The sequence below is a fragment of the Globicephala melas genome, chromosome 2, assembly GCF_963455315.2.
Source record: "Globicephala melas chromosome 2, mGloMel1.2, whole genome shotgun sequence".
NCBI lineage: Eukaryota > Metazoa > Chordata > Mammalia > Artiodactyla > Delphinidae > Globicephala > Globicephala melas.
Genome location: NC_083315.2, coordinates 24,042,496 through 24,062,356, shown reverse-complemented (window position 1 = coordinate 24,062,356; position 19,861 = coordinate 24,042,496). Strand labels below are relative to the sequence as shown.

At 44.9% G+C, this 19,861-nt stretch overlaps 1 protein-coding gene across 5 annotated transcripts in view; it reads right to left on the bottom strand.

The window, feature by feature from the left end:
- Positions 1–19,861, bottom strand: part of SFMBT2 (Scm like with four mbt domains 2) — a 209,344-nt gene that overhangs the window by 28,998 nt on the left and 160,485 nt on the right. For all 5 annotated transcript variants that reach the window (XM_060293330.1, XM_030836909.2, XM_060293332.1 and 2 more), the window contains 4 exons: positions 16,152–16,265; positions 13,249–13,291; positions 11,369–11,439; positions 8,619–8,758 (listed from right to left, as the gene is read on the bottom strand). In XM_060293330.1, coding sequence (XP_060149313.1) covers positions 8,619–8,758; positions 11,369–11,439; positions 13,249–13,291; positions 16,152–16,265 — 368 coding nt within the window. The remainder of the gene's footprint in view (positions 1–8,618; positions 8,759–11,368; positions 11,440–13,248; positions 13,292–16,151; positions 16,266–19,861) is intronic.

The window sequence follows — 19,861 nt, the reverse complement described above, 5'->3', positions numbered from 1 at the left end:
GCCCGGCGAGTTGCAGAGCAGACAGACAAGAAGAGTTTTATTTTTGTAACGAGATTTAAATGGAGAATATTAATTAAAACACGTCTCCAAACCCAAAGAAGGAGTTTGGGTTTCAAATGAACTGTAAGCAGCTGTGCTTCTTTTCCCAGAGTGAAGTCACATTTATCCTACACCCCCCAGAGGTCCACAGTGTTATCAATGGAGTACGCAGCACTTCCTCTTAAACGCTCACAAAAGTAAACGCCACCAAAAACCGAAAAGAAAGGAAGACGTTCTCATAAGAGCAAAGAGGAAGCAGCAGGGTCTTTCCTTCTCTGCAGCGCAAACGTAACCTTCTAAGAAGCCAGAGGAAAGCACGAAACAAGCTTGGAAAAGAAAACAAGACTTTTCCAAGTTATTTACCCTTAAACGTAGGTGTTTTCATTCAGTCTCCCGAATCACTGACTGCTCTGGGCACGTCCCCAAAATTAATGCAACTGCTGCATCTAATATACCCCCAAATATTACCTAATAATCACTATGCTCATCTCTCCTTTGGTTATTAGTTACAAAAATTGTAATAAGAACGGTAATAATCTGACGTGCTTTCCCAGGTGGACTCTATTGCTTGGGCTGAAACTGCCCTCTACCTTTGTTTCGATTCTTAAGGGAAGGCTCACCTCCCCTGGACAACCCACCACCCGGAGAGCAGGCCCTTCCCCCCGCCCCAGGCTCAAAGGCAAGGTCGGGGAGCCCAGTGCTTCCCTGGTAGGCAGCCCCCTTCCCCCGGCACCAAAGTACTCCCTACTTTATCACTTCAATTTGATTAAAAGACCACTCTCTGAAGAAGCCTATATTTTCAGGAATTATCCACTTCCCCCTGGAAGACGAACAGGAGAATCCCATCATACCCTGTACCTTCCTTCAGCTTGGTCACCAGAAACGCAACACTCTTAGAACTTTCCTTCTGCCCAGAATCCCACTCCCATACGGCTCTGCGCTTCCCCCTTGTCTGCCCCAACCTCAAGCTCCTCACGGCTTCCCAAACCCACCCACGATGCCCTCTGAGCTCATGATCCGTCAGCAGCAAAATGCCCTTAAACTCTAGACTATTTTCCAGAGTATTCTTTTCCACCTGTGGTTTTCCCTTCTGCTATGGACTGAGTATGTCCCGCCAAATTGCTACGTTGAAGTGCTACCCTCCCCCATGTGATGGTACTGGGGGTGGGGCTTTGGGTGGTTAAGTTTAGATGAGGTCCTGAGGATGGATCCTCCATGACGGGGTGCCCTTGTGAGCAGAGACCAGAGAGCTTGCCCTCCCTCTCAGATGCGGGGACACAGCAAGAAGGCAGCTGTGTGCAAACCTTAGGAAGGGAGCCTCACCAACCTGCCCTCCTGATGAGAAATCAGGGACTACATTTTGTTTGTTGCTTTATTCATAGTAGCTAGAACCATGCCTGGCAATAGGAGGCGCTCGATCAAGACTTTTTTGGAATTTGTTCAATGAATTTCAAGATGGGCACTGATATTGGATCAAATTATTCTGTACATCTAAAACTTAATGATTGATTCACTCCAAGAATTTATCTGGTACCATATGTTCTATGTCAACGGAGGCCCAGGAGGTAGCATTTGCCACTGATTTCCTTGTTACAGAATCCTACCCTACAGTACAATAAGAAATTTCAGCAAAAGTATCTCATCATCTTTACAGGCAAATCATAAAAGCTTCACAACAAAAAAAAACTTTGTACTTTTTTTGCCAACCTTCCTGGACACTGTCTAGCTAATTCCTGAATCATACATTATGTATGTGCTATAGTTTATACCACCCACAGGCTTGGTACACTGTTCTCAATGGGTTCATGTTCAGCATAAGTTTAAAACAACAGCAACAAGAACACCGGAGAATACTGTCCAGAGGCACGTCTGCATCTCTGATTTTGTTGACTGACTTAACTGGATGTCACTTAGGCAAGACTCTTCCTCTTTCCAGAATAACCTGAAATGCCTAAGTCCTCCCCCGTGAGGCTCTGCAGCGGGGACTGTCAACTCACCTGGGGGGCACATCTCCTGCTCACCTTGACTCCCCAGCTTCCAGCACAGCGCCCACCAGCACACGCTTATGACTCAGGAATTGCTTAGGAACCGACTAAATGGATGCATGGGATGGACGGATGGATGATGTTTCATTCTCTGCTGGCTTCCCAGAGCTGGAGTGTATCTGATGTGACCATGCACAGTAATAGCTGCTGAGTGTCAGATAACAGAATGAAAGACCCTGGGAAGGTGCGGATGGACAAAAAACAATACGCATACACCCAGCAGTCCCCACACCACTGACCTCTGCACTTTCTGAGGCTAAAGAGCTATTCAGACCACAGAAGCAGATTGAGGGAGAGAAAAATCTTACTCAATAAAGGTGAACGTGCCTGGCTCCTTTGTGCCCTGGTGGCAACCCGATTAGTTACCCCAAACTCTGGCATCATCAAACCAGTACTCAGGGCTCTTAGTCATTTCTGCAGTCACTGTTTGCAAAGTTACACTAATCACAACCTACTCTCTTAAAAACCCAAGAAGGCTCAATGGGTCATGTCTATACCTTTGCATCCCTGGACCAGATTGTGATGAAGAGTACCAAAGTGACTCTTTTAGGTACACTAGATATAGATAGATAGATAACGATTAATAGATAGAAAGATGAAAGATGATGGAGAGATGAATGGATGAATACGATACATAGAGATAAATGATAGAAAGATAGATATAGACAGATGGTGGATGGATGGGTAGGTGGGTAGGTGGGTGGAGTGAGGGGAGGATAGTGTAGGGTGGATGCGTGCATTTGTGTGTCTCTGTATTTTACGAATCAGGAACAACTTTCCCCCTTTGGTGGAGCTGAAGCTGTGTCCAGCCTCACTTATTTTATCTTATCCCTCTAGCCCATCGTATTCAGACTGGTCCCTCGGTGTCAGGGTGAGTCAGAGGTCCCAAGCCTGGCGATCTCCACTAAGTGGGGCAGACAGTTGTGCTAGAGGGGAAGAAGCAACCAGGGAGGCTCACGGATCCAGAGAGTTTCCTGAGTGTCCAGGACTCATGTTGCTTTCTCCTAAGTTCCACATCAGAAAGAAAAGGCAATAAAAATCCAGTGCCATATTTTTGCTTTTCCACAGAAAAGGCACAACCTGTCGATTTTCCCTCTATAAATGTTCATTTCTTAAACGGCTGAAACCCTGCTGCCCAAAGGCAGCAAGTGAAACACAGGTCACCCCTGCTGCTGAGGAGCAATTCTGTTAACACCTGTAGCTTCACGCATCGGAAGGTGATGTGGAAAATGGGAAAAAGGACTCCTATCGACTCCCCACCGAAAATGATACATTTCTCTTTTTTGCTAAAAACAGGGGTTACACACTGCAAATAATTTAAACCAAATAATGTTTAAGAAAAACCCTGGGCTCCCCCCAGATCTCTGTAAGGCACGTGGGATTTTATCCTGGCAGGCTGCCTTCAAACCTATGGCCTTCAGAGTTGCTATGAAAACACAGACTCCCATTCTTCCTGAGTGGGCGTTTTCAGAGCCATTTCTGCCAGTAGGACCCGGTCGGTGTTCTCCCATCTCATTGTGTGTCTGCATTAGAAGCTGAACTTTCCATCGCAGTATACATGGACAGGAGTGAATACATCAGATGCCCCCCACCACCTTTTCCTCCTGTGCTCACCAGCTCTCTCTCTCTCACACACCGACGCAGGCACACAACGCCTGCCTTACTGCACTGTAGACAAAGTCAATACCGCAGACCTGGCCACTCACGAGCTTGCATATAAAGCATGAAGCAGAAGTTCTTTGAATGCCTCTGCGAATGGACGACAAGACTCCATCCCACGATGCTGATGATCTCAGAGGTGTGGGACGCTTGGGATGCAAAACCTCCCAAGTTCACCGAGGGCCCCCAGGGACCTGCAGTTTATTTGACTTGGGGAGACCCTGGCGTTACTGGGGCAGGAGTGCATGGGAAAGTACTGGGGATAGAAAAGGACAGTCCTGGCTGGCGACGACCATCCTGATCTTGCGAGTTTCATTTATGACAAACACCATCACTTCCTGTCTGTCGTCACAGGGCCCACTCTCCCTGTGACTGCACCCGGGGGTCCCACAAAACGCCCCGGGGACCTGAGGGGCTGTGGATGGGCTCGACCTGCCCCTCCCCTCCAGGCTACTCGCTGGGAGCCCCTTGTTCGAGGTGACTGGACCTGACTGGGCTCCTGATCTTAGAGGTTGCCTGCGCCCCCTCCACCGCCCTCCTTCTGGAATCCAGGTCCCTACGCCCTCAACCCTACTCAAGCTCAGGACGCTCACTGCCCAGAAAGTGAACAGGCGTTCATCCTCCCGTTTGCCAGAAACTTCCTCCCCTCTGGTCCACCGCCCTCTCAGCACTCAGGACCCCTCAGGACCCCTCTCCAAAGGCCGGCTCCACATCCATGCCCACAGACCTCGTGTATTTCTCCAAGAACCAGACAGAGGGAAAACGGCCATCACTCTACATCTTCCAAAGACAGAAAAACGTTTAACTACTAACACACCTGATGGCCTGAAGAAGCGAACGTGCTCTGTCTTTGCTCTAATGCCCTCATTCTCTGTAAGTGAAATGCAATTGGAAACCATGCCCAGGTCCTGGGCTGAAGCAGGAGTATTAGCATGAACACTGGCTTGGTGGGACTTACATTTTTCTTGCACTCACGGAACTGAAGTGCTTGCTTTCTTCCTTTCTTTCTTTCCTGCTTCATGCATTTTCTGAACATCAGCAAAAAACTAGTTCCTGTCATCAGAAAACTGCTCTGGCCTAGCTTTTATTTTTTTCTTTGGTTGCGGAGCACAGATTCCGGACGCGCAGGCTCAGTGGCCATGGCTCACGGGCCCAGCTGCTCGCACATGTGGGATCCTCCCGGACCGGGGCATGAACCTGTGTCCCCTGCATCGGCAGGCGGACTCTCAACCACTGCGCCACCAGGGAGGTCCCTCTGGCCTAGCTTTTAAACTTGATTGCTGGGACCTATCAGAGGACTGATCAGGGGTAACTACTGCTGAATTCTAAAAATATTATGTAGTAAACTAGCCAAGCCCCAAAGAGAGACTGACCCTAAGGCCACTGTGTCTGTTAACAGGGTCCGCAGGTGCCCAAGGACCTCACTGGAACCACTGGGACGTGGGTGTGAAACGGTCTTGTGGGGACTTTACACAAGCGCATCCATTCACCAGGTTTTTGTGAGCTTCCCTGTCCCATTCTGATCACTGGCAACAAAACCAGGCACAAATTCAGGCAGGTGATACGGCCATGGCAAGGTTGCCCTCAAGGGCTGAATGCACTGGGGGAACTCAAGAGAGTCCATTAGGTCTAGGGGCTATATTTTATACAGTGACAGGTATCCCTACATGTAACCTGGGCTTGCTTTCTTCTTAGACCAGATCTACCATCTGCGGGACCTGTGGTCTGTGCCGACTTAAATGCACAGTAAGCGCTCGCTTGTCTAGGGGTAGTGTTCCAGCAGCCTCCACTCTCCGAGGCAGCGGCCCTGGCAGTAAGAAGGGCCTCTGGGCATCGAGCTTGCTGAGCTGACTCTTGGGAAGATCTCACTGGGCCTTCCTTAACCTTCCCTACCCGGAAGTAACCTCTGCTGCAGCTGAACACCCTCAACGGTTCTATTCAAGGGTTCTATGGCGAGTAGGAGCTCAATAAATAAAGCTTAGTCGATGGATAGAAGTTGACTTAAATTTGTTAGCTGATTTCCCAGCCTGAGGGAGTAAAGGCAGCAAACCTAAAAGGAACTGGGAACATCAGAGGCTGACCCAGTGAGTAGCATGGTGAGAAACGGCACCAAGAAGAGAGGACGGTCAGGCAGTGCAGAACTCAGTGTGTGTTCATCTGCGTGCGTTCACTGGGTATCTGCGACGTGCTCGGCGTTGTATTACAACAGCATGATACAAAGGACAGATGTTAATAATGGGGCGGGGGTCCTGAGTCATTTAGAAATTAATTATATTTGCCATCCTTGAAGCAAACTTTGGATTAACCGTTAATCATTTTGGATTTTGGATATTTTGATTTCTGTACTTATCGGTTCCCAGAAAGAATACGAGTGATCCAGAGTTCATTGCACTAAGTGAGCAAATTCTCTTTCTCAGTGTGCGTGTTAGGGATGTGTAAATAGAATTGCTGATACCTTCCCCTTTCATCCTACAGCAACAAAAGAGGTGTCAACAGATAAAGAGTTCTACCTTGGTAATTCAGTCTTATATCTGGGGCTGGAAGGTGAGTTTAAAAGAAGTGACCCAGGCTTCCCTGGTGGCGCAGCGGTTGAGAGTCTGCCTGCTGATGCAGGGGACACGGGTTCATGCCCTGGTACGGGAGGATCCCACATGCCGTGGAGCGGCTGGGCCCGTGAGCCATGGCCGCTGAGCCTGCGTGTCCGGAGCCTGTGCTCCGCAACGGGAGAGGCCACAACAGTGAGAGGCCTGCGTACTGCAAAAAAAATAAAAAAGAAGTGACCCTACGTGGGATAGGGAGAGTGGGAGGGAGGGAGGGAGACGCAAGAGGGAAGAGATATGGGGACGTATGTATACGTATAACTGATTCACTTTGTTATAAAGCAGAAACTAACACACCATTGTAAAGCAATTATACTCCAATAAAGATGTTAATAAAAAAAAGAAAAAAGAAGTGACCCTTATTTATGTGGGGTTTTCGTGTTCTTTACAAAGGACGACGTCTCTGGGCTCACCCTGCAGGGAGGGCTCCTCGTCGCCTGCCTACCCTGTAAACAGTCAGATGGAAAGAATAACCATTATGGGCCAAGCTGGGGCCGTGCACCATGTCTTGGCTGCTGGCTGGAGCTCACTCCCCAGCATCCCCGATGGCCTTCGAGAGGGGCTGCCCCACCCCCTCCTCGGCCACCATCTCCCTTTAACTTCTCATCAGTGGGGTCCATTCGCCACTCAGGCTGGGCGCCCGCCTTGCACTTTTTGATTTCAGAACGTAAAGCATGAAGGTGACAGATCTCAAGAAAAGCAAGTCTAAATAAGGACACAGGCAAAGCGCCCAGGACGGGGTCCCGGCCCGCAGGAGACTCTGGATTCGAATCTCTGCACTTTCCACGCCTGTCCCTACGGTCCTCATATTCAAGGCGCTGCAAGCGTTCCTTCCTGTTTTCCTTCCCGTGATCCCACCAATGCTCCAGGCTTCCCGGATGCTTTTCCGTCCCCTGGAGCAGGCTGCCCCCTTCCCCCACCTCACAGGCCATGCAGGAAGTCCCTGAGACCTCCAAACCCCTGAGCCCACCCTGAGATCCTGACTGCCCTGAAGATGCTACCGGCTTGTCCGTCCCTCCCACGACTGAGAGCTCAGGACGGGCAGGAAGCACCTGCTATGCCTCTTCTACGTCAAATTCGCCTGAGCAAATAACAACAGCAGTAGCCTGGTCCCTTTCTTACAGGGTTGCTTCTCAACTGTAACCCCAATTTTTTCTCTAAGACAGATTTTTTTCTGAAATATGAGAAAGTCTTTAACTGCGAATACTGCTGATGGCCTGAAAAGGTAAACGCATTCTGGCTTTGCTGCAATGATCTCATCCTCTTTGGGCGAAATGAAATGTGAAATCTCACAGGGGCTCTCGCAAGGCAGGAACTGCACGGGCGTGGTGTCACCTGGAGGCTCCAGTCACCCACAGCTTCAGCCCCATATCCCTCAGGATGCCAGGGAAGCCGTTCCCAGGCAGACCCTCTCCTCCATCCTGCCTCCTGCTGAGGCAGAAGGCCAGCCAGATTTCTCATTTTCTCTTTTCAAAACATAACATACTCTTTTATACCAGTGAATTTTACACCTATACGTAAGGACCAATGCTATCCTCCAGCCACACGTGACCACCCTGAACTCCACCGGTGCAGCCCTATCTGTGCTGTGCACTCAAGGCGCCATCACTTTGCCTCCTTCAGATCAAGTGTCACATCCAGAGATCCGTCACATCCCCCCCTGCGCCCAGACCACACGCTCTGGTCTCCACCGAGCCTTCACCCGACTGTACGTCTCACTTAGAATTATGTCATCTCCCCAAGAGGACCGTGAAACCCAAATGGGCAGAGGGCAGGGGGTGTTCATTTCTTGACCTGATACTTGATGCCGTGCCTGGCTCCCAGAAGTTGCCGAACACACATTTGTTCAATGGATAAATGGACGGATAAATGGATAACTGGATCGTTGTGCCCAGGGAGTTAAAACACGTTCATCATGGTATAGTTTGATGTTTCGGGGGTGCTTTTTTGTCACAAAAAATAGGAATGTACCTACACAAAGGCTCAAAATAGGCCATTTTTTTAAACAAAAAAGCGATGATTCACAAAAGACTTTACTCAAACGTAGAGCAGGGAAGGCACATCCCTCCCACTAGACAGGGAGCGTTTCCGGGGCAGGAACGCCATTTCTATCCTTGTACCGCCAGCCTCCAGCTCGCAGGATTGAGAGGAAAGAGGTGCATGTCATGGTACATGCTGCCTGAATGGACTCAAATTCCTATGACCCCCTTCTTCAGGGCTTGTGCCCACGCGGCCACCACCCCGTGAAAACCAGTCCCCCGTGGCTGTGCTTTACCTCTTTAAGGACCAGCACACATTTGCCTGGTCCCACAGACTGAGGCAGCTCTGCGATCCTCCCCTTGTTGAGGTAGGGGCCCGAGAAACACCTGTGGTTGATGAAAAGCTGAGGACAGCAGTACTTCCCGTTGACGGTACCTGCAGGGAAGAGAAACACAGCTGATGCTTTCGGACCGGAGAAACCTGCTTAACTCACTGCGTTGGCAAAACTACCCAGAGGTGCACTGTGTCTTCATATCAGAACGTTTTACATCCACAGTAATATCTTAGGAATCCTGATTATTTTTTCTACCACATAAATGAACCTTCTGTTTATTATGCAGGATTCAAAACACACACACAAAACACAGAAAATAAGACAATGACAACTAAGGTATCCTCCAACGTAGCTTAAAGAGAAAAACACCAGTTACACAGCTAAGTTCCCCTAACCTACCTCAGGAAATCCCGCACCCAACCCCCCAGAAAGAACCCACTACCCTGAAGCTGGCATTTACCATTCCCACGAGAGTCTAGAAACTTTACCACACAACATATATGTGTATCCACAAGCAATTCAGGATACTTAGGTTATTTTTAAAATATTCCATACAGGTTTTCTGCAACATTTTGTCAGTTCAACATGAGGTTTCTGAGATCCACCCAAACGGGTGAATGCATACCCAGAAAATTCATTCACTTTTCACTTTGTGTAGTATTCCACTGTGTGAATATAACACAATTGAATTTTCTATTCTCTTACTGATGGACATTTAGTTGTTTCTACTTTTTAAATATTACCTATGGTGCCTTAATGAACACAACTGTGAAAATCCACTCTGCTTACGGACAAGAGATTCTTCCAGGTCTACAACACGGGGTGGAGCCGCTCAGCCACCGGGTCTGTGTACCCTCTTTTACTAGAAGCAGCCAAGCTCTTCACCACAGGGACCCAAATTACACTCGAATAAGCACTGCCCAGTTCCTGTTTGTTTTTTCAACTGAAGTAGAGTTGATTTACAATGTTGTGTTAGTTTCGGGTATACAACACAGTGATTCAGTCATACATATATATGTATATATCTATATTCTTTCTCAGATTCTTTTCCCTTATAGGCTATTACAAAATACTGAGTACAGTTCCCTGTGCTATACAGTAGGCGCTTGTTGGTTATCTATTTGTATATAATAGTGTGTATCCGTTACTCTTTGCCCCACACCCAGGCCAACCCTAGGTATGGTCAAGCTTCCTCATTTTGCCAGTCCATGGATGTGAAATGCGCCTCCCAGGGGCTTAACTCTGCATCTTCCTCATTAGCCTTCCTACCTATAAAGCAAAAGGGCAAGGTGCTGATCTAATTGTGTCTCAAGGTGCCATGGGGAAAACGCAGAACAACTAAATGGTGAGGTATCGCTGTCATCACTGGGACGCGTCCTGATGTCGACACACACGGACTGCGGTCACACAGCCAGCTAAGACTCATCTTCTCCCGCCACTGTTCCAAGTCAAGCTGCACTAACAGCATGAAAACTTTCTTTCTGTATAAAAACTTGTTATTCATTTGGGATGGTGATTTGACAGTCTGGGAAGCTTTGTTCTCACAGGACTTCAACTGAGAACCAATGGGTAAGGAGGGAGACATGTTACTTTTCTGGGTATAAAACAGAAGGAGTAGGGGCTTCCCTGGTGGTGCAGTGGTTGAGAGTCCGCCTGCCGATGCAGGGGACACCGGTTCGTGCCCTGGTCTGGGAAGATACCACATGCCGCGGAGCGGCTGGGCCCGTGAGCCATGGCCGCTGAGCCTGCGCGTCCGGAGCCTGTGCTCCACAACGGGAGAGGCCACAACAGTGAGAGGCCCACATACCGGAAAAAAAAAAAAAAAAAAAAAAGGAGTAACATAACAATTACCAACTCTGAAAGATGACATGGTTCTTTTAAAACCATTCTGAAGTTTTGAATTTTATACAACAGAAAAAAAAAATGTCCATAGCTGCATTTACATGGAAATTTGGGGATAGGATTACTCTGCCCAGACCTTTAGGAAAAAACAACCTTAGTAAGTCTACTCACAAACTGCTCTCTTTACTACAAAGAAACCTTTGCCTAATAGGATTCTTCCACGGTATATAGGTTTTAATGCTGGAATTCAGAACAGGCTTCGTTTTGGCTGGAAAATAGAATTCTTAATCAAATATGTTACTTAATGTACAAAGATGTCTATAATCAGATTTGTGGTCAAAGGGTAATTCACGTCTGTGTTTTTAAAGGTTATTGTAAGACGCAAGACTTTATACATTAAACACATATACTGTTCCCAACCAGCTATTCAAACAGAGGGTTTTAGGGAACAATTCAAAAGCTCACAGGGACTTAAGGATTAACCACTAGTGTAAACATGCAAGTGCAACTGGCATAAAATGTCCAAAAAGAAATGCCTGATAACGATATTTTCAACTCCTTCTTTTTCCACATGATTATTCATGATACACAGTCCTAACCGGGCTCGTAATTTCCAAGTAACACACAGACCCTTTTCCTCAGACCAAGGGAAGTGTCTAGAGCTACTGATCAAGAAGCAGAAAAGAAGAGGCACCAGGAATTTAGCTTAGAATTTTTTTTAAAAGAACAGGTATCTGTAAATAAGCAGCAAGAAAAAAAGCCAGTTGGCTCAAAGTTGAGTATTCTCACGTTGACCTAAAAATATATCCATGTGTCCAGTCACAGCGACATACTGGGAAGCGTCAGGGCACCCTAAGTAGCTCGTTTACCTGTGGTGTCCAGGTGAGGGAATAAACAAAGGTCGTGAGGTATTTTCTCAACAGGCACTGTGGACGATGATCTGTGGATAAAGAAAAAACTCCCATGGGTTTCACGCTTTAGAAGAAACTGGTACCTTGCAAAGTCTTTTCATAACTTAAAGCAACTATTAGAGAAATCTAAGCTAAGAATGTGGTCAGATACAATGTGTGCATGTATAACAACAGGTAAGATCTTTGCGGGCAAGTCTTACAATAATTCCAAGAAGCCTATGGGTCTCCAGCCCCTGGAGGGGTCATCACTGATCACTGAGATTTCTCTAGGTCACTCCTGGGCTTGTCGCTTGTTACAGAATTATAATAATGTCCTTAATTATATTTAGGACACGCAGAAAGTCAGCTTGCATCGACTTTGATTAAAGTCAGACTTCTCATCAATGACTTTCTGCTGACTTTTGATTTCTGGCGTTCATGCTTGTGTGGGCCACGGCCGCACTGAAAACAAAATCTCCAAAGAAAATCTAAGAAGTGATGATTCTTAAAATGTGAAGTAGGTTTATGAGTCTATGACAGAAGTCTGTGCTGTTGTTCAGTAAAAAGTTGCTGAACAAATATAAAAACTGTCACCTTAGGGGAAAAGAGGCAACTTGGCTTTCCCGGGGATGTACAGGTTGGCTGTGTAGAAACTGCATAGCTGGAAAACTACATAAACTCCAAGTAAACGGTAACGAGAGATCTTAGTGGGGTCATCTATGGTGCTGGTTCCCAAAGTGGGGTCCCCAGCTGTCAGATCAGCATCACCTGGGAACCTGTTACACCTGGAGATGCTCAGGCCCCACCACAGACATCCTGAGTCAGAAATTCTGCAGACGGGGCCCAGCAACTTGTGTTTTAACGAGCTGTCTAGTGACAGATGTGAGCAAAGGGTGAAAACCATTGATCCACGGACTGCAAATTGAGGAGTCATGAATTCAAATTTGGCCTCCATGACGTGACTGTTAGTTTAGTTTTTCCTCTCTATTTCAATGTTATCCAGATAAAACTGGAGTGAGATTATTAACCTGAAACACTGTTAGAAATGTAAAAAGGATACCAAGAAAACTGTTATTTGCATCAAATAACCATGCAGTTATTATTCAATTTCATTTTATTTATGTTTCAATTCAGGTACATGAAAAAAACCCCGCTGTTTTCAATTCCCTTTCCAACAGTCTACTCAGAAAACATAATAACTTGGTAAGGGATGTGCATCGTAGTATATTCCAGACTTTTTCCAACATATAAGAATGTTACCAAGAGTGACGATTTTCCAAAAAATATACAGCCGGCCTGTCCACAGGCTGTCAAATACCCTCCTTCCTCATAAAATTACAATAGAAACGTGGCGTAACCTACATTTATTCAGCAACGGAGGGCCCACACATTTTCACGTAGAATCTAATTTAATCTTCCGAAAACACCTGAGAAATGGGTATTTTATAGAGGAGGGTATTGAGATGGGGAGAAATAAAGCAACCTGCTCCAGGTCACTGGGCTGGGAGCGGGCAGAGCCGAGGCCTGGACGCGGGCAGCTCTGTAGGGCCCCTGGGGGCATTAAGAACCATGGGCACAGAGTGCCTTTACCAGCAATGCTGGACACTGGGCATCCTTCAGGTCGGCTGAGCTGGGAGGAAAGTGAGAAGTTACGATCTGGAGAAGAAACTGCTTTAGAAGCAAGACCTGTGTCCTGCACATAATAGATGCACAATAAATAACAGGAGCTACGTGTTACTGTCCCCTCTACTACTGTGCTAGGTGTTGACTAGCTCCCTAACGAAAACAGCCCTGTTTCCCATCCTCTTGAAAGACACTTCAGAGTTTACCACGGAGTTTTTGTGAAAAAACAAACTTACTGTTTTTCTGGTTGCACAACTGCAATCTTTCTCTTCTTTTGTGCTGTAAAACAGGCAAAAAGGGAAAAAAAGAAAAGCAGCTGTGATAGCTAGTTAGGAAGAAGCATTTTTTAAAATGGCTCGGTAGGTACGGAACTGTCTGTTTTAAAGTAACAATTTAAAAACTGAAAAGTTATTTCCTTCAGGCCACAATTTTATCTTAATTTCTTCTAGCATAAAATAGACTTTGACTTTTCAGAAATGAACTCTAAATAGGATTTAGTACATCTAACTTTATCACTACACTGGCTACTTTATTCTAAAATGTGCTTCTAATAAAAAGAAAGAGAGCACACACATCAGACCTCCCAGGAACACGGCTGGTAAGATGGATTGGTATAAGCGTGATGACCCAGATGACTTTTATCCCCGCAGAAAATGTGATAAGTCAAAACATTTTACCATAGCAGCGTGCTCCCAAATTAGGATTAGAGGCGCGTTTAGAAACGACAACGTTTTATCATTAAAAGGAGGATTGGTGCCTAGCAAACATATACGTCTGTCAAATAGTGACATAAACCAGCCAATAATCAACTTGGGGTTAAGAACATTTCCAGTTTATATTTATAACTGGTTAGAGTCACCTTCACAAAGACAGACCAGAGTTTCTGGCATATATAAATTTGGGCGTAGATAAGCCTGCGTCTTCCAACATGAGCAAAAATTAATTCCAACAGAACTTCTAAAGCTGTCAGAGTTTGGCAGATTCATTTAGACTTTGCCTCTTCAAAGCAAAATGTATGTGTGAGAAATAAGACGAAAACAAAAATAAATAAGAGAAATAGTGACTCAAATTTCATCTATTCTTGATTTTATTTAGTACCCAATGCCAGTACAGGCAGACCTCAGAGATATGGTGGGTTCAGTTCCGGACCACCCCAACAGAGTCAATATCACAATAAAAGAGTCACAGGAACGTTTTCGTTTCCCAGTGAATATAAAAGTTATATTTACGCTATACTGTAGTCTACTAAGTGTGTAATAGCATTATGTCTAAAAAAACAACGTACGTACCTTAATTAAAAAATACTTTATTGCTAAAAAATGCTAACTATCATCTGAGGTTCAGTGAGTCGTAGTAGTAACATCAAAGGTCACTGATCACAGATCACCACAACAAATACAATAACACAGAAAAAGTGAGAAATATTGCAAGAATTACCAAAATGCGACACAGAGACACGAAGTGAACAAATGCTGTCGGAAAAGGGGCGTCATAGCCTTGCTCGATGCAGGGTTGCCTCAAACCTTCAATTTGTAAAAAACGCAGTATCTGTGACAAGAGGTCTGCCTGTAATTACTACGAAAAAGTATGAATTCTGTGATCTCTAAAGTGAAAAATGAGTGTAGACTCACTTGCCTAACTCAGTCTTTGCTAATTAGGTTGAGATACCTGACGTGCGTGATGTTTTGATGAGAAGCCACACACGACAGACCGGGAAGCGAAGCGCGAAACAGAAAGGAAACATCATTATGTTCATCTTAACCCTGTGGGATTTCATCCAGAAAAACTCAAAACTCAGAATGCTCGTCGCCTCCCAAATCCATGTGAAGGAAGGAGGACGAGGATCAGGGCATAGATTTCTGTCTGAGGCACAACCAGGCACAGGGGATCCGGCCCGAACCCGGAGAACCCGGGGAGAACCTGCCCAGTGGCTGTGGAGACTGAGGGCCAAGGAACCGCGTCATTTTAAGTGAGAATAAAAGAAAAAGAAAAAGAATGCCCTTGAGACTGAAATAATTATTCTAAGCTCAAAGTTTTAGAAATATTTTAAAGTGAGGGGCAGTGATGTCACTGTTATTGGATCAGATTCAGTGTGCAGTATGGGTACAGAAGAATCCCTTAAAATCCACCTCTGTCTATAACCTGGGCCCCCTACTTTGATTCACACGGATAGTGCCCCATCCAACTCGTAATGAGTATGTAGTAGGTCTCCTAAGTGTCCTTCAGAATCTGTTGACATCAGGGAACAGGACGCTGACTATGGGATGGAACTCCCTTTATGGCAAAGTTCTGAGCACCTACGTAAGCGGACTTTATGGTAGGATGCTACAAAGAAGTCAGCTAGCATATAAATTAATAAAGAAAACATTAGAAATATAATATATTTCACAAAACTTAAAGCCCCTTAACTTTAAGGACTCACATTTTAAAATAATACTTCTGTTATCCATTAGCGGGGAGTAATAAATGCCGAGATGGTTTAGGCTTGAAGATTTTTAAATGGTTACCATTTTCAGGAAAATGACCTACAATAATATATGTTAAAACACACACTTGTAGGTATTTAAGTGGTATGTGTGTGTGTGTGTGTGTGTGTGTGTGTGATGCTGTGCTGTTTAATTACTAATATTGTTTTAATTTGGCATTTTTGTGATCAGAAGATATGATGCACTTTTCAAAGTCCAGTTGAAATCTCACTGGTTTAGTTAGTGCTCAGAGTAGTTAAGTGTTTATATCTATGTCAGTAAATTACTGGGACCAATTATGATTATTTTGGGGTAAACCTCATGAGGAAAAGCAGTTCTTTCTCAGATATGATCATACAAACGTATGGTATTTAGCTGAAATTTTTTCTAATCAAGATCATGAATTGTACACAAAACGGGGAGTGAAGATTCCAGATCCTCTCTCTGCCTCATCATGTGACTTAGTTCGTCAACCAGGGAAATGTTTCCGAATATTCATCTCACGCGGACATTTAAAGGATAAATGAGACAAAAGTACTGGTGCTCTGTGTGAAATCAACAACCTTTTTTGATTTTTACAATCTGGTTCCACTAACTATCTTTACCAAACTGCCTGTTTATTCACCCAAGTCCCAGATGTTACCCAGTTGGGCTCCGAGCAGAGCGATACTTACAGACTGTCTTGTGCGGTGTGGTCAGAGGGTAGGAGTTGGCTTCACACCAGCCCACGGGGAAGATGTCCATGGATTCAACGTCAACAATGAACTCTGGAGCCGGACTCTGCAGGCCTGCAAGGAGTCAAGACAGCAGGTGCAAACAGGTTTTACCAAAAAAGACACAGAAGAAGGAAGGAAAATACAGGGCACCCCTGAGATGGAGGAAGACATTCCTCTGAATGTTAAGCACAAAGCCGACAGTATCTTACAACAGATACAAATGCCTGAAACGTGAAGTAGCAGAAGTACAAGGCCTTCACGTGAAGTGGGGGTCTGGAAAGGAGAGCTACTTCCCCCTGAAAATGGGAGGAAGAGGAAGGAATCTGGGGACAACTGGCATCTAAGCCAGAAAGGCTAGAAGGAACGAGCGTCCTTCTTTCCTAAGAACAGCTTTGAAATTAAGGAAAGTGGTCCAGCTTGTGGGGTAGAAGCAACAAGACTTCTTCACCCAACATCAAGTAGAGGTCAACCTTCAACCAAAGAAAGTTAAAGGCTCCAGTTGAAAGGAACTAGTAGGGCTCAGTAACACTAGTTATAAGTAGTGAGCATCAAAGCACAATTTCCTAGGGAGCGTGTTCGTTTATCCTGTGATGGAAGTCACTCATCCTGAACTCAGTTTGCAGTCTGCGTACTTTCGCCATTTCACACAAAAATCACCTATACAGGAATGTCTCTTTAGTGGGGATCTGCCTACGTATCACCTCCTGTTTCATAATCATAACGGTGCCTGTGATAAATCAGTATCGCAGCTGAGAGACTCTGAAAGAGAGAAGAGATCTGGATGGAATATGAGCAAAGGTTCCAAGGAATGCTGCTTACTGAGAGAGTAAATTTAGAACCCAGCAAACTAGTGAAAAGAAGGACTAGTTCTACACCGAATCAATAGTTCTTTAAAAACACACTTGGAGGGAAGACACTCCTGAACTAAGAATCAAAAGATAAAGAGCTCTATTAATAGAATGACTCCCTGGCTCTGACCACTTAATCCTGCTGTGCTTTGGTTTCTTCACTGCCAATCAAGACGAAAATAACACTGGAGAAACTCCATCACACGTCACGTGATGAATTTGGAATAGTCTCCCCCTCAAAACATAACTTCCTGAAGCTCAATACCAGCAAACACAAAAGGTCCTAACCATTTTAGCTACGCTGGCTCCTAGAGTACGTTATTTGATAAAGGCAGGTACCCAGTTTAGCGCTAAAACGTTATTTTGGTGTAGACAAAGTGCCCTGAACACTCTGACAGTGGATACTTCCACATACGTATTATCATCAACATTAGTCACGCTGCACTTTTGATTTGTTCTCAGAGAGAAGTCATTACTGTGATTATCAATCCTAACTTCCTTTTCACTGAATTCTCCTATAATTTGAAGGATACATAAGCTACAAGAATACAAGGAGGTTTATAGAGATTATTTTCCAACACGGTTGACTGAAAGAAAGCATTTCTGTCTTGTATTATATGACTCAGACAATATTTAACCTATTTGCCAAAGAAATCATCAAATAAACAAGAAGACATCCAAAACAGACAAAAGGTAAAGAAACTCTCCAAGTAGCTTCAAATGTGGAAGTGACTTTTCTTGTCGAGAAGCGTGCTGGATTCTGCAGAGGGGCCAACGAAGAGGGTCACTAGGCTGTTTCCCAATTCACAAGGCACAGCCTCAGCTTCAGACTCACAAAAACACAAAGATAGAGCATATTTCTTAGCTACTCAGCAATTTTGCTAATAGGTTGAATTCATCTACTAGATACATTTGTATTTCCAGATTTCTGTTTAGGTACAAAAAAGATTTTCAAGGTCAAAGTAGTACTTCAAAAGGGAGCATAAAGTGAACTTTATAGCTTATCCCTTCCTGAACTATTTCTATCTTCCAGTGTTCTGCTAGTTCATACTAATGCTTTAACATATACACTTCTATAACAATATATACATTCATATATTTCTAAGGCCGCCTTTACCATACTTTTAATATTCTTCGATCATGCTTTCCGTTCAATTAAACAAACACTTTGGAGCTACAAATGTGTCAGCAACCATGTTCTCAAGAAAGTTACAGTCCTGCCTTCCTTCCACCCCCAAATCTGGCCCATGAAGGCATCTATTAAATAATAACTGATGGAAAAGTGGGGTATTTATCACCCAGGAAAGTATTTGTGAACCTGAAACTTTTCCAATCCTCTTCTGAATGATGAGTACTAATTTTTTATTTCCTTTTATCAATCTTATGAATCTAGAAATATCTGGCTGGACTCACAATAATTTTTTAAAACATAACCCATTAGTTCCCAAGATTAGAGACTCAGTAGCTTACAAAATAAGTCATTAAAATGCTGCCAAGGCTCCTTCTTGATTATTCCAGGATGGCCAAAACTACCTATGTGGAGAGAGACTCCGCTAAGCGCCTCTGCAATATTCCTTATCATTTTATAGAACAATGTCGGATGAACAACACAAGGCCATACTCAATCTCTGAGTTTGTTTCAGCTGCATCGAGTCATGGATTCTACTTATTCATTCTCACCCAAAACCTTCATCTCAAAAACCACTGGGAAGCCTAAACCTCCATCTATGGGGCCATACTTGAATAAGTTACAGTACATTCCTATAATGGAATAGCCATCCTGCTGCTATAAAAAAGAATGAGAAACCTCTTTATATATTTATCCATAAAGATGTATATTTGAGTAAAAGAAAAGCAGGGCACAGAACACTGTGTATATTTAGTATGCTACCATCTGCTTTAAAGGGGAAAATAACATACTTACATGTGCATGAGATATATCTGGAAGAAATGAAAAACCCTAATTCAGTGGGTGTCTGCTGGGAAAGGGCCTGAGGGACAGGAGTGGGGGGAGACAATATGACCAAAGATACTTTATGTATTTTCAGCCCTTGTGAATGAATTACCTATCTTACAACTACAACGTCGCCATCATCACAATGACAACCACACAACAAAGCTATTCAGAGAAGAAAGGAGGCTCTCACATGGTATGGCCACAGAGGTCGGATTAAGGGAGGACAAGTTACCTTAAAAGGAAATTAAACTATGATGTCATTTCACCGCTACAGGAGAAAGACTTTCCATACTCAAAGGGCCCATGTACCAGCATGTAAAGTTGGAGGAATCACTCTGGAACCTTAAAACGGTTTTGCAGTTTGTGACATCCTGAGACTCTGTCCTCGGACCAGCGCATCCCATCCACTTCCACAAAGTGCCTCTGGCCCTTCTGACTGCAGAGACTGTATCCAGCTTAACCCAGCAGAGGATGCAGGGCACTGTGATAGAATCGGCGGCCCCTTCTATTGGGAACATCAGGATGAAAGAAGAGGATGGCTGTGATGATGCTAAAGTGTCTTCCTAGGAACACAATCCAATCAAACTTCTCACGGTAGTAACTGCTTCATTCCCAGCAAATTATGGATGGGAATGAGCCTGGGCGAGCACCAGTGGAGATGCTGGTGGGACCAGAGGCAGGAGGGCTGTGAGGGCAGAGGCTAGGAGCAACTATGGAGGAAGTTCACTGACTACACTAATAGAATCCGAATGGCCCCTGCATTTCAGGTGAGAGCCAGCACAGGAAGAAAGGCGAGAGGGATTGAGGAACTCTTCCAGCGCCCTCATCAAGAGTTCAAGGCCACACCAAGTTGTAATGGGCTC